This window comes from Engystomops pustulosus, chromosome 6, assembly GCF_040894005.1.
Source record: "Engystomops pustulosus chromosome 6, aEngPut4.maternal, whole genome shotgun sequence".
Classification (NCBI taxonomy): Eukaryota; Metazoa; Chordata; class Amphibia; order Anura; family Leptodactylidae; genus Engystomops; species Engystomops pustulosus.
In genome coordinates this window covers 51,278,783-51,292,663 of record NC_092416.1, presented here as the reverse complement: position 1 = coordinate 51,292,663, position 13,881 = coordinate 51,278,783, and the positions used below count along the sequence as shown (strand labels likewise).

The window sequence follows — 13,881 nt, the reverse complement described above, 5'->3', positions numbered from 1 at the left end:
TGAGTTCACCATCTTTATATATATATATCTATTTGGACGTTCTTTAACAACATAATTCTCTACATTCTGGGCAGAGGCTTCATTCAGGTTTAAAATGAATGTCATTGGTTTCTAGAAGCCATGAATTATAATGGAAACCCCTAAAACAAATATAAAAAATAAGACACAAGTTCATTAGGGAATGAATGGTGAAGATGACGTGGTGCTTTCCTGAATGGAAGAGCTGTGGCTTCTGCTTCTTGTAAGACCCCCGGAGGTAGGTATTGCACCCCTCTGTTCTCTTGGATTTCGAGAAGGTGCACAGCTGACCTGGCCATGGTCAGTTATCTGCTAATCTCGCTTGTCACAAGTCGGAGGCAGTTGAGTGGTCACCTAGTCCTTCCAGGGCTTTCATACAGGTGTCCCCTCTAGATGAGGAAGAAGAGGGTTTTTTCCAGGCTTCTTTCCTTCTTCCTTACCCTCAGCCTTCAGCCATTCCATCTTCTGTTGGTGCTGCCGGATAGCGTCAGCTACACGGGCATCAATCATGGCTTCTGTCAGGATACCATCCTCTGAGGCATAAGCGGCGGCCTGAAATATGAAAAAAAAATATATTGAAAGTTAGAGAAGTACAGGGAACTCTGACAAGCCCATCGGGAAGGAATGCAACATCTGTTGCCCGAGCAGAGGTTTATTATTAACGAAGGCAACACCCTGTACAAACATAATATAAAAGTAGGTGCATCAACCACAGATAATAGAGTGGTTCCTGTTCATGCTTGGATTTGCAGAGGATATGCAGGGGGCTACAATATGGAGGTGGTGGTGAGAGGGAGGGGCACAATATGAGGGGCAGCTGGGGAAGGCACAGATAGATTTTAAAGAAAAGCTATGGATTAAGGTAGATCTGATGGTAGGTTCCAAGTTATTCAAAACCCTAGTTTATCTAGAATTAGCTAAAGATGGATTACAGTTTATCTAACCAATATGCTAATTTCTGTCAGAGGCTACTGAGGCATGGAGCCCCTCCAGGCAGCGGGAGCAAAAGGCTACTCAACGTCCCAGTAGCTCTGGCTTCTCAGCCAAAAGGCACCACTAAGTAAGTGCGCTCTGCAGAGCACAAGTTCCTAGAGGCGCCCAAAGGAGCCGAGGAAATGGGAGCAAATGTAACGTTTCAGAATATCCTATAAATGTGCATTCCCTTGTAACAGTAGTACTGGTTGCTATGGACAGCAAGCAAAAGTTTTTGTTTAAATAAAGAGGCCTGAGTTTTACCTGCAAAGATGCATACATTGTACATTTCCAAGCAGTAAAACTCCTTTGTATATAAGATGGTGGCTGATAATATTTATTTTTATTTCTTTTTTAAAATTCCCTTAAAAAGAATGACTGGACCATTATACAAGCCCATATGCCTCGTGTCACCACTTCATCCCTCATTCCCAGTGTTTTATGTTTTTACTCTAATATCTGATTTTAGTTGTATATGTTCCCCATAATCTGTAAAGTGCTACGGAATTTGATGGCGCTATTTAAAGATTATTATTCTAGGCAGCCATGTATAGACGCCACCATTTTCTCTGTTCCCATAGATCTGAACGGAGAGTCTGCGCAGGAGCAGCAAATTCTACATCCATCCTGGCAGCGAGAAGGCGGCATCAGATCCCCGTTCTTGAGGTGCAGGTCCCACAGGAGATAGTTTATTATGCATACAAGACAGATCATAGGGTGTCTAAGCAGCATAAAGCTCATTAATAGATTATAATTCGGGGACAGAAAGAAGTCATCCAAACCACAAACCCTTTGATACCAGGGATGTGATGGCTCTGATGTGAGACATATGGCCCTTTAATCTGTATCTAACTGCAGCACATTTACTGAAATAACAGTCAGTGTAACCAAGAGAAACCATTTGTACAAATTTCCCCTCACTCCATCATGTAAATGACTGTGTCACTAGAGGATTCAGGGCCTGCTGCCGGTCCCGTCTATGATGCATCATTCTAGGACATACACCGATGTGAAATATGGAGACACAAGTGTGACAGAACCGACCTGCCCTCCGCAGACAGAAAGACTGGAGAGCACTGACCTTTTTGACAACTTCACCAACAAATATAAGCAGTCCTACAAATTGAGTCCTACAACAGAGAAATGTTCCCATTGTTTGAGATATTAAAGTACGGTATGTGACTAAGCTTTGTCAGATTTCTAAATCACAAATAACCCTAATTATGACATAAATACTGATGGTCATGATGACATCTACATTGGTTGCAGTACAGTACACTATTAGAATGTTTGGAACACGGACCTTTAGGTGGGTTCCGCATGGGATTAAAGGCGTCTATTTAGAAGCCTCCTGAGGTAATTTAACGGGAAGAAGTTTTCCCGCCAAGTTTGTCACACCAGGCGTACGTCTGCCCACTTGGAAACAGGTTACTGGGGACTCTCTTCTGATCCTTGGTGATGGGATTATAGGCGGGTAGTGGGCAAGTCATGCCCAAGGGTTTTTTAAATAGTGACACTTTCTGTGAAGCTAGAAACCCTGGACATCAGACTGCCCTTCCTCCCCTCATTTCTGGTATTACTTCTTTGGTTTTTGTTTTTCTTGTTATGGCCTTTGTAAAAATTTCTTTCCATTACATAAATCAAAGTATATGGCAAGGTAGTAAATAAAGGCTGTGGCCAATACATTTTCCACTCCAATGGGTTGCCGGTGTCATTTATTGTAGATAAGTTTTTTGTATACCAATATACCGTTATAATCCCATACATAATTCACACATAGGCAAAAGGAGCCGACTTGTCCATCTATGACACGAAGATGGGTTATGACCACCTTAAAGTAAACCTGTCAGGTTGTTTGTAAGCCCACTTTATTCCCGTCCAAAACAAGGGAAGTAGAGGTCGGTAGAGCTCACCGCATTGTGCATCCCCTCGACATCGGGTATGTGTAGGTACGTTTCCCGGCTGCATATATGCCGTTTTCTGAAGTGAATCTAAAAACGGAAGAACCCTACTACCTATATTCCCCTTTATCTCCAGATCCCAGTGACTGGTGGTAGGGAATTAAAGGCACATTACGGTCACAACAAGTCATTGAAGGTCCCAGCCGATTAGTGGAGGTTCGGCTGGGACAACAGATTTTGTTGTATCCTAAATTAAGAAAAAGGCAGATGGGGAATACATTCAGATGTCTAAGGAAGCAGCCCAGTACTGCGATTGTGTGACCAGCAGCTTTATTCATTTGGGGGTAAAAAAAAAAAAAAAAAAAAAGAAACGACCCTTCCCCCTCTTGTTATTGTCATCCATGGGGTTCCCACCAACAAGTTATCCCCTATGTTGCGGATAGCAGATAACTGGTTAACCCTTTATACAAGTTTTAGAACCGAAACCCTAGTTGCATAAAGGCATGCTAGCAGTTTAGTGGTCACAAACCCCCCCCCCCCCAAAAAAAACAAACAAAACAAACAAACGCCCCTTAAAAAAAATATCATCCATATAAAAAAAGAAAAAGTAGCATTTTATGGGTAAGACGAGTATTTGGTGAAAACGGATAAGTCAGTGGAGGCGACAGGTCTGCTTTAATGCTACATTTCCACGTGGACACCCCTATGACTTCATTAGAGCCGCTGTCTTCTGATGTTCCAATGCATTTCATCATACATACAGCCAATCCAGAAAATAACAAACATGTCACATCAACATGCAGCAATTCCCTGCCAGGCTTGCTGACACTTCTACTCTCCACGTGATATTTTTTCCTAAATACATCTCCCATTATCATAGTGTCTCTCCTCACTTCTCCTCATGACAATGGTGCAGGAGGAGGGCTCCTGCTCACTCTGTGCGTTCAAGCTTCGGGTCACGAATGATATAGAAATGAAGTGACAAGTCTTCCCAAGCTGAAAATAGGTGTTTGTATCCAGTGCAGTGTTTCTGTGTGATGTGTGTCACATCTTCCCCCCTCCCATCCCTACGGCTGCAGAGAAGACATCAGGAAGGATCAGGTAAGGTAAATGCTACATGGAGTTGCTATTGGCTACAGCACCACAGTCGGCGATTGGGATATTTTTTTAGCCAAGGACCTGCAGTTACTTACATGGTCATTAATATAGTGTGATAATGTTAAATTAAAAACCAAGATCCATGGTCAGTGGAAATGTGTAGTAGTCAATCCTCGCTGACAACCATCGCTGACAGCCTCCTCAAAACGACTTACAGTCTGAATACAGGTTTGCATTTTGTTGCATGCGAATATGGCTTAAGAGCAGCCACAATCTGGGATAAAAGAAGGGACAGCTACTGAACACATTTCTAATTTAGAAATTGGTTTCAAGCACCATTGTTTCAAGTCAGAACTAACCTGAGATAAAGGGAATCAACCAGCAGAAGTAAACCAAAGCAGAGGGGAGTGGCTATTTACAGTGAGTCAAGAGCACAGCTGTGTAAGGACACACCCCTTTGAAAAATGTATTTATATACCAGCATTAAATGCACATATAAATGATTACCCATATTTCCAACGCTGTCTGCAAATGTAATGGTTAAAACTCCCTAATACTATACTTTATTAAAAAATATCCAGATCTGGACACTTAGGACACATATAATTGTAGAGTTGCACTTAAAATGTTTGCAGTAAATTACCTAAAGTGACACAAAGGTTGACAAAGTAACAAACATCAATAAAAAAAAAACTCATTACCCTAACCAAGTATAGCCTAGGTATAGAGGGTTATGGGTGGCTGTGAGTTCCTCAACTGTGCATTTGAAGTCAAGATGGGATGCAAGACCCAAAGCCATAAAGGGGTTAATGGCAGAAAGATGAGCTTGGCAGGCAATAAAAACAGTGAACAAATGCTCAAGCTAATGAAGCCCCATTTCTATTCATGAATGCCGGGGAAGTTGGAGTATTCACATTCGACAGCAATTCACTGTAAGCAGTTTGACTTCGGCAGCTGGCAGGTGAAAGGCCCATCCTCCCCTTAAAACTGCTTTCTTGAGGGATTTTCCAGAGCAGCGGCTGTGTAATGTAGATTAACTGGAAAGGGAGAGTTCTCCCTCCTCTCATCTCCAGCTGAAGGTCATAGGAACGAGGAGATGCATTCAAGGAACACAAGACGACCTAACACAGGGTGGAGTACGGCGCATCCAGAGGTTACCGGCACACACCGCCGAGTCCGACGCCTGGTTAACTCTTGCAATCAAACGTAGGTGGAAAGTACCAATGTGGCAGCCATCAAGTCCTAATACAGATACTGAAGAAATTCCCAAACTAAAAGTATATAAATCCAGCAGAGGCCGAACACCAACTACTAACTGGTGTGTATTAGATTATTCTTACAGGTCTGATGGATGGTGTCTGTAGTGTAATGGAGGCAGCTAGTTATTTGTCATCTTTGCATAAACCGGATGGACTAATTTAGAAACGAACACAGCCACTTACTTGCCTCATGCACACGGATGTTAATACCTGTCCGTGTGCCATCCGATGATTCAATGGATAACACACAGACTAATTTCCATGGCCTCATATGTGACCCGACTCTGGAAATCTTTTCTATCGTCATTGGCGCGTTAGCAAACATCTCACGCCTATGACATAAAGGGCGATCGTTTGTGAGTTGATAAAAGGGCCTCTGCTTACATAAAATCTCAAATACACCAAATAATTGTCAATATCTGCACCTCTGAAGAAAATCCTAATAAGCCACAGCTCGCCAGAAGTCTTCCCCTCTACATACAACATAAACAGTGTTTTGGATCTCAATTATTAATCGTGCTTTTAAAAATTAATTGCCATTAAACATTCACAAAATGACAACAAACAGCGCTGGAAGGCGTCTATTATATAGACATAATTGCATGTTTTTATATGAAATCCAACAGCATCCGAAAAACAGCTGGCGGCCATTATAACGCTGCGCTTTATTCTCATGAAGTTCCGGAAAAAACATTAGCTGATGGACAGGAATAAGTTTGGCTACTATAGTGAAGTGAACACATCACCTGCAGTCACTGGAGTAATTTTTTTTTTGCAGATCGTAAAGATCCGTGTATCACGTAAACATTCAATTTTTTATGGCATCTACACAGTATTACTGCAGCCAAATTGATTGTAAACATGTACAATATCCACTGATACAAATACGGATTCGCCTTCATTGACCCTCAGAAAGATAGAAAAATTTGTTTAGTAATGAAATAGCCCCTTCTATCCTTGGATGATTGCGGAAAAAAAACTCGGCTACTATGCCATGGACGACATACATAACAGCGAAGGCGTCAAATAAATGACGTCAAGACATTTGAGGTTTGAGAATGTTAACAACCAATGACAATGTAACCCCCTCCTCCCAGGAGACCGTTTAGAGGAGAAGGGATGTAAGACAATCGTCAATGACACTATACTATTCATGTGTGTCTATTACGTATGAAGGCTTGTCAAGGTTACTCTTATCTACGCTGAGCTATGCCCTTGAAATTTACCGTGTCAGCAAAGACAGGGCAAGGTCTACTGAATACAGGGGATGGGGGGGGCTGGGGGTGATGGTATGGATTAGAACATCCCAATCCCCCCAATCCTGTTGGCAATAATAGGGTTAATGCTTCCATTTATTGGAGGTGCTGCAGTGTCTGGCTGCATTAACGCCTGCGCTTAATACCTATAAAAGTGTTCACCCCTCACAAGTCATCACCAAACCCTGCATCTCGCCGCCGAATACTGCGATGCTTTGCGCTTGGCTGCTTTTCTGAATGACTTTCTAAAAATAGCCAAGCTGCGGGGTCCCTGCCTGTCAGGGGAGGTGAAGGGGGGGATAGGAAGAGGAATGAGGAAAGATGACGGAGGAAGAGAGGGAGAGAGCGAGCGGCTGTCCCTGCTGAGAGCTGCTGGCGTACTAAAAACCAGCATCCCGCCTCATTCATATTCATACTTTTTATCTCCCCCTGCGGACACGTTAACCCATTTCCGCAGACTTGGCTGACAAAGCAAGTCTTGAGCCAAGCTGGAAAGCAAGATACCCTTTAACAAGGTTACCCTCTCAGCGGAGACTGGAGGGGTGGGGGGCGGGCTGGAGGTTACAGTGACAGAGTTCATGCGTTTATCAGGACAGATTCCTCTCGCTGCTGGAAACGCAGCTGACCATGTGTTCCTCCATTCTCCAAGAGCTGCTAAATAATGCAGCATTTAGTGGCACAAGTGTAATGGCATCCATTTATAACGCAGAACACATCCATGTTCTCTCTCCGACTTGTGTAAATTCTACAACGTGATACAAATTGGTGTAATCTGTTACCTGTGGGTTTGGCACCCTGAACCTTTTATGCTCTTGAATCTAGAAACCAACGTCTATTACCACTTCATAGAAACGTTGCCTCAAAAAAGATCTATATCCAACTTCACCTATAAAACACAACCTGAGGGAACGCAGAGTGCCTGTAATAGGTCAAGATGGATTTCCAGGGTTTTAGGTTTCCCCCTTATTCCATGAGGTGTGATGCTTCGGCTACAAGATAGAGAGACATTTGTATGCTCTGATATGTTTGGGGAAGACATTATCGCACAATCATGGGTCCTAAAAAGACATGGGGGGGGGGGGGTGACTTGTGTGACTGCACATTTGGGATAAATTGGAATATCGACTGCATCGATAATCAAAACAGAGTGCTTTTTTGCATAGAGCAACTGTGTGCACACACATAGATTGCAAGATTTTAAGAATAAACTGACAACTGGGTGTTGTTCCCTTCCCCCTGTCATAGAAGAATGTCCTAACAGTTTGGTACCTTATTCCTGCACAGAACTAGCTAAAATCGCCATACCAGGGGACTCACTAAGTCAAGAGGTGCATGTTTTATCTTCTCCAACTTCACCCTCTGCTCCCTCATTTCCTCCTCCCTCCTCCTCCTCCAGTCAGAGCTAATGTTCCCCACTGGAAATACTACTAATTAGGCTGTCTACCGGGTGGTCCTGGGCAAACGCAGATAGCTTAGCTGCTACCATCTGACAATAGAAAACAATGCCTATAAACGTTCACATTTCCCCAATGTTTTTACCACCATGTATGCAAATCTGTGTCTTCCTCAGCGCCGAGTATGGCATATTTATAAGTCTCCTCCACAACTGCACCTACAGCGTGAGGGAGTGGGGAATGAGGGAGCTGATCTCTCTTCAACAAGTCACACATAGCCAACGTGTGCCATTCCTGAGGGAGGAGGAAATGAGGGAGCAGAGGGTGAAGTTGGAGAAGATAAAACATGCACCTCTTGACTTAGTGAGTCCCCTGGTATGGCGATTTTAGCTAGTTCTGTGCTATGGTCTTTTACATAAAAAAACAAACAAAAAAAAACAAAGGAGACACAGAATGGAGATTTCTGTGAACACATGATGACAGGTTCCCTTTAAGGAAAGGCTGCATCACATTATGGACATGTAATAACATCTACTTGTGATAGATAAAAAACAAATAGGAACAAATAGGAACCAATGAGGAAAATAATAGATAAGGGGGGAGATTTATCATCAAGTTTCTGAGGTAAAACGGTTCTAGTTGCCCATGGAAACCAATCAGAGCTCAGCTTTAATTTTATAAATGACTGTGGGAGAATGAAAGCTGAGCTCTGATTGGTACAGATCGGCTCCAAGAGACTTTTGATAAATCTCCCCCAATGTGTGTGTGTTATAAAGGATGATGAGCAAGCAACTTAAAGTGCTCGTATCATTTATAACTCTACCAATGAATAAAAAGGATAGCCATACGGTCTGCTGAAGCTGCACCCATGAACCAGGCTCTGCTGCAGCCAATACTAGAAATAAAAAAAATAAAAAAATCAGCTTCTTACAATGAAGCAAATCCTGACAAAAAGCAAGACAGCCTGCGGGGAGAGTCAATGTAAACGCTTTCGTTCAATGCAGTAGCACTGAGGCCTCCTGCTCCCTGGCCCTCGCTAATGCAAATGGTTATCCACCCAGCGGAGATAATGGTCTTGAAACACTGCTCTGCAGTCATTTTCTACAATTTGTCACACAGGCTCAGCTGCCTGAGCTCAATCGGGCGTCGCGGCACCGTTTTGCGCTCCCTCTCCCTCTTTAATACCATTATTTAGTTCTGCATTTTCCTACAAGGAACATGAAAACATGCAGAAATAATGGGAAAAGCTGGGATCCAACAGCAAATAGATTCTAATTAGAGCGACATACACAGGCCCTTTGTACCGCCTCGCCAACGAGAGGAATGGACAAGCACTCGCCACCGCCGTAAACATTACTCATTGGGTACACATTGTAAAGGTAGGAAAGAATGGGATACATTCTTCAAAGACATAACAATGGTACATTTTACTAAGTGATTCCTTAATAGGTATGAGGTAGAAAAACACAATTTCATTCTCAACAACGAATTCGAAATGCATGCACTGAAATGGCGATGGACAACTTAAAAAGAGTTTTCCAGTAGTTTTGACCATACTAAGCTGTAGACAATGTTAGGTAGCATCCCTGTAGATTTATGTAACACATAACGCTGTGCGTTTTGATAAAGGAATTTATATTCCAGGATTGCATCTTGACTTAGAACACAATGGCGCATTGGTGTGTGAGATCTCCTCACTGAGCCCAGCACAGCACCTCCCTTCTGAGTAAATGTTGTGGTATTCAAACAAAAGCTTACAACAACGACTAAGAGCAGTGAGGAGGGCTATGTGACAGAACAGTGTAAAGATGTCACACACCCGGGCAGCCCAGTGCTCAGAATCCAGCTCCATTCCTGGAATATAGACACATTTCACAGCCCTGCTGTCCTCACCCTGCTGTGTTCTTAGATACCTGCATGCAAACTGCTCCCCAGTTACTCCCCTCTGTTGTAATATCCACCCAGACGACTGGTAACGCTCTTTCTCAGGGGGAAAGGGGGGCTGTGCTACGTACAGCAAAGAGATTTCCTGCATTTTTCACAGTCCTGCTGATACTAACACATATATTTACAGAGATCTCCAGGGTCAATACGTAACACTGTTTGCAGTTTTCTATGGTTTGTGATGCAGTGCACTTCACAACAAGGCCATTTGTTTGGTTTATATGATGCCAGGCAACAGGCAGGGTCCCTTCAAGAGTCAGCCACCGTGCTGCCCATTAGTCTGAGTGGGTAGCACTTCTGCCTTGCAGCGCTGGAGACATTCAAGTCCCAACCAGGTAAACATCAGCAAAGAGTTTGTATGTTCTCTCTGTAGGTTGTTTAGATTGTGAGCCCCATGGGGGACAGGGACCAATTTGTCATGCTTTGTGCAGCACTGTGTAATCTGTAGGTGCTATATAAATAAAGAATTATTATTATTATAAGCAGGCAGGACCTGTGTATCCAGACCTCTGGAAGATGTAAAGTCAGTTGCTCTTGAACCAAGTGTAAGGATTGCAAAAATACTTACAAAAAAAGAATACAAAGAAACCGTCACTAGAAAACATGCTACTCATCATGTACACACACGACTACAGAATTCTACAAAAAAAAAAAAATTTCTACAAAATTAAGGTACACTTAACATCAGGAAATGCAGTCCCAGGTTTTAGGGTCTTGATCGTCTCCATAGCAAACCCAGAGGTTTGGCGAAGTACCAAGTTTGCAGCTGTAACTGCCTGCTAGATCCTGCCTGGGGCAGGACCTAACTGTGCAAGTGTCAGCCTATGCATATTCATAGGCTGACTACTCTAACACACTGCCATGCATCAAATTGCTGTACGATTGCTTCCTAAAAAATAACACCAACATAAAGAAGACATATCTCAAAATCACTATGGCAAGTTAAAAGTGTTCAAGATATTACCACATAAAGTGACTAGCCAGATCCTCAAAGCTGAAATGAGATTGACCTTTAAGGGGTTATAAAACTATAAAAAGTTTTATACTATAGAAGGCCAAATCTATACTGTAAATTTTTTACTATAAATGTCCATTATATGCCCACAAACTTAGAAATGACAACATACCTGCCAGGCAACACCCAGTTTGGAGATCTCTCGGCCAGACATGCCTTCAGTCAGTTTCGCCAGCTCAGAGCACTTCTTTCCGTAGTCAAACTGAGCAATTTTCAGCCGCCTAAACAAAATAATGAAAGCAGATTGTAACGGCTGGGAGACATGAACTAATGGTGCACTTTTCTCTGCATGGGAGAAGGTAGGTGGCGCAGGACAATGGCTTCTAAACTTGGCTAATGCATAGTGGAAGCTAAACATTGCAGGAGTCAGACGAGACGCGGCTCGCCATTTACTCCATTTAGCGCACGCTGACGTCACAGAACCATTCAGACAGTCGTGGGCAGAAATTGAAGCAGGAGAAAAGAGGACTGACAACAGCCATGAGCACACATTTACGCAGAATACGATGGATCCAAAAACACTTACTAGCCTAATGCGCCCCTATGAAGCAAACAATGTGTCAGAGCACATAAATATAAATGCACTCTCCGCAGCGGAAACACGTCACTGGCGTCGGTGATGTCCACTCAGACTGAGCTGTTTTATTAGGGAGATAGGGGAACACCTCAAATCTTTCTACTCTAGAAGATACAACTATGCCATTTACAGATCTATATGCTCTCAACTTAAAGGGAACCTGTCACCAGGAGACCCATTTTTAGCACTCCCTCAGTCCCCACAGAGCATAGTACATACACTGCCAAAGTGTTTTCGTATTAAAAATTGGTTTTACAGAAAAAAAGATATGTTATATAGAACCTTTCAATACCATGTGCTGTGTGACTAGGCAGTTGCCTTTTGGGAGGGTCTGGAAAGCAGCAGTTCACCCCCACCCTTGGGGAACAGCTTCTCCATGTGACCTTTTCAAATATATGAAAACACCCATCACTTGGCTTAGCGACACCCCCTGCTCCTCTACAGCCAATCCCGAGTGAGGGGAGTTATTCATATATTTGAAAAGGTCACATGTTTCCCAAGGCTGGGGGGGGGGGACTGCTCCTTTCCAGCTCCTCCCAAAAGGCAACTGCCTAGTCACACAGCAGATGCTAATGAAAGGTACAATATAACATATCTTTTTTTCTGTAAAACCTATTTTTTTTATACACTTTGGCAGTGTATGTACTATGCTCTGTGGGGACCTGTGGAGTGCTAAAAATGGGTCTGTTGGTGACAGGTTCCCTTTAAAGAACATCTACCACCAGGATGAAGGTTTGTAAACCAAGCACATTGACATACTGGTGTGTGCACCCCCTGGCAGGATCTGCTCTTCTTTTAGCTTCTCATGCTTTAGTTTTGCTTTTAAACGCCTCGGAAGAAGCAGAGGTTGGCGAAACCCAGGGTCGGGCAAGCATGTGTTAGCTGGCGTCCTCTGTATTACCTGATATGCACATTTTTTCAGTATTCTTGGGAGTATATTCTAATAAAAAATACCCATTTTTAAGAACATAATACACTATTTGTGTATTTCAGACACCTCCATCTTCAGAGTACCTAGAAATATGGTGTCATTTTAAAGATAAGAATCTTATCTTTCAGATGAGATCAGATAAGCCTTGTGGTTCTGTGATCTATAGAACCATTGATACAGGCAGGTAAATAAAAAAATAACAAAAATAGCACAGGAATTGGATCTTTAGCTGTCTGTATCTCTTCTCTTTCAGATAGCATCAAGTTTATTGTTCTATGATCCAGATTTTTATCTTCAATATGACAAAAACAATGTTTTAGTGACATTTCCCGAGGAATCTAAACTTGACTCATCTCAGGCAAAAGATAACTCTTCTCGGCTCATATTCACATGACGTTGGAGGAGAATTTTGAAGGTCAGAGGGTAAACTTTCACACAAAAGGGAATTGTAGAAGGGACATTTCAGCCCCTACCTGAGGGGGCTGGTATAATGGGGTAAAACCTAGTTATACAAACATTCCAAACCTCAGAGGAAAATTGCAGGGGAATTTGTAATATCAATGGTCAATCACATTAGTGCTACTAATACACATATAATATAGTATTGAAAGAGATGAAGGAAACCTTCAGAAGATGATCAACTGGTTGTCACAGGTTTAGCCACCTATATCCAGAACAAATGGCTATAATCATAATTTTTTTTTTTACGTCTACAATTACCACTTTTTTTTTTAAATTATCACTTTCCTCCAATTTATTTTTTATTTTGTTGATTAATTGTACTTGGTTATGGGGGCGGCCATCTTGTCTAAGCTCCTGCTAGCTCTGCTAGCAGAATTTAGTAAAATGCTTTACTGCATCCTGTATCCTCATGCTCATAAGCAGCAACAGACTTGGGGCCTTGAGTTTTACTAGGCAATTCCTGTCCAGATAGGAGGCATCTACTGTCAGTAATGGATGCGATAGTGTTATTGTAATCCGGTCTATGAAGTAAATGAGGCCACTGCTGCATAGAAACCCCATACAGTATTAGCAAGTGTCAGCCTATTAATACACCTAGAAGCAACAGTGAAAAACTGTGACAGTGATAATTAAAAATATAGGAAAAAAAATTAAAAGGAAATCTACCATCAAAATCCATCATGATAAACCAGGGAAGCTTACTTCCCATAGATCCGGACAACGTGACTGATATTTGTTATCCATGGCCTCCTTCCTTTGATTGTAATTAGTCAGGTGGGCTCTGGGTGTGTGTTACAAGAGCTCCTCTGTGCTCTGTCTTCACAGGCTATTACACTGTGCAGAAGCATGTATCCCCTCTGCTCACTCAGCACTCTCCCCTCCTGTGTGATGTTATCTCACACAGTTCCTGCACAGTGTAACAGCCTGTGCATCTGCATCAGGGAGGGGCTCTGGTAACGTACCCCAGAGCACTTAAGGCTCATTAGTACAATAAAAGTTGCCTGGATCTATAAATCTATAGACTTGGATTCAAGAGTCTTTAGGAGAGTAAAAT

General features: G+C 42.6%; 1 protein-coding gene across 1 annotated transcript in view; it reads right to left on the bottom strand.

Moving 5' to 3' along the window:
• The window catches only part of LOC140135057 (ATPase family AAA domain-containing protein 3-B), a 38,342-nt gene continuing 24,461 nt past the window's right edge, over nt 1-13,881 (bottom strand). The window contains exons 15-16 of the mRNA XM_072156052.1: nt 10,970-11,078; nt 1-570 (exon numbers count right to left, since the gene is read on the bottom strand). Coding sequence (XP_072012153.1) covers nt 391-570; nt 10,970-11,078 — 289 coding nt within the window. The 3' untranslated portion in view covers nt 1-390. The remainder of the gene's footprint in view (nt 571-10,969; nt 11,079-13,881) is intronic.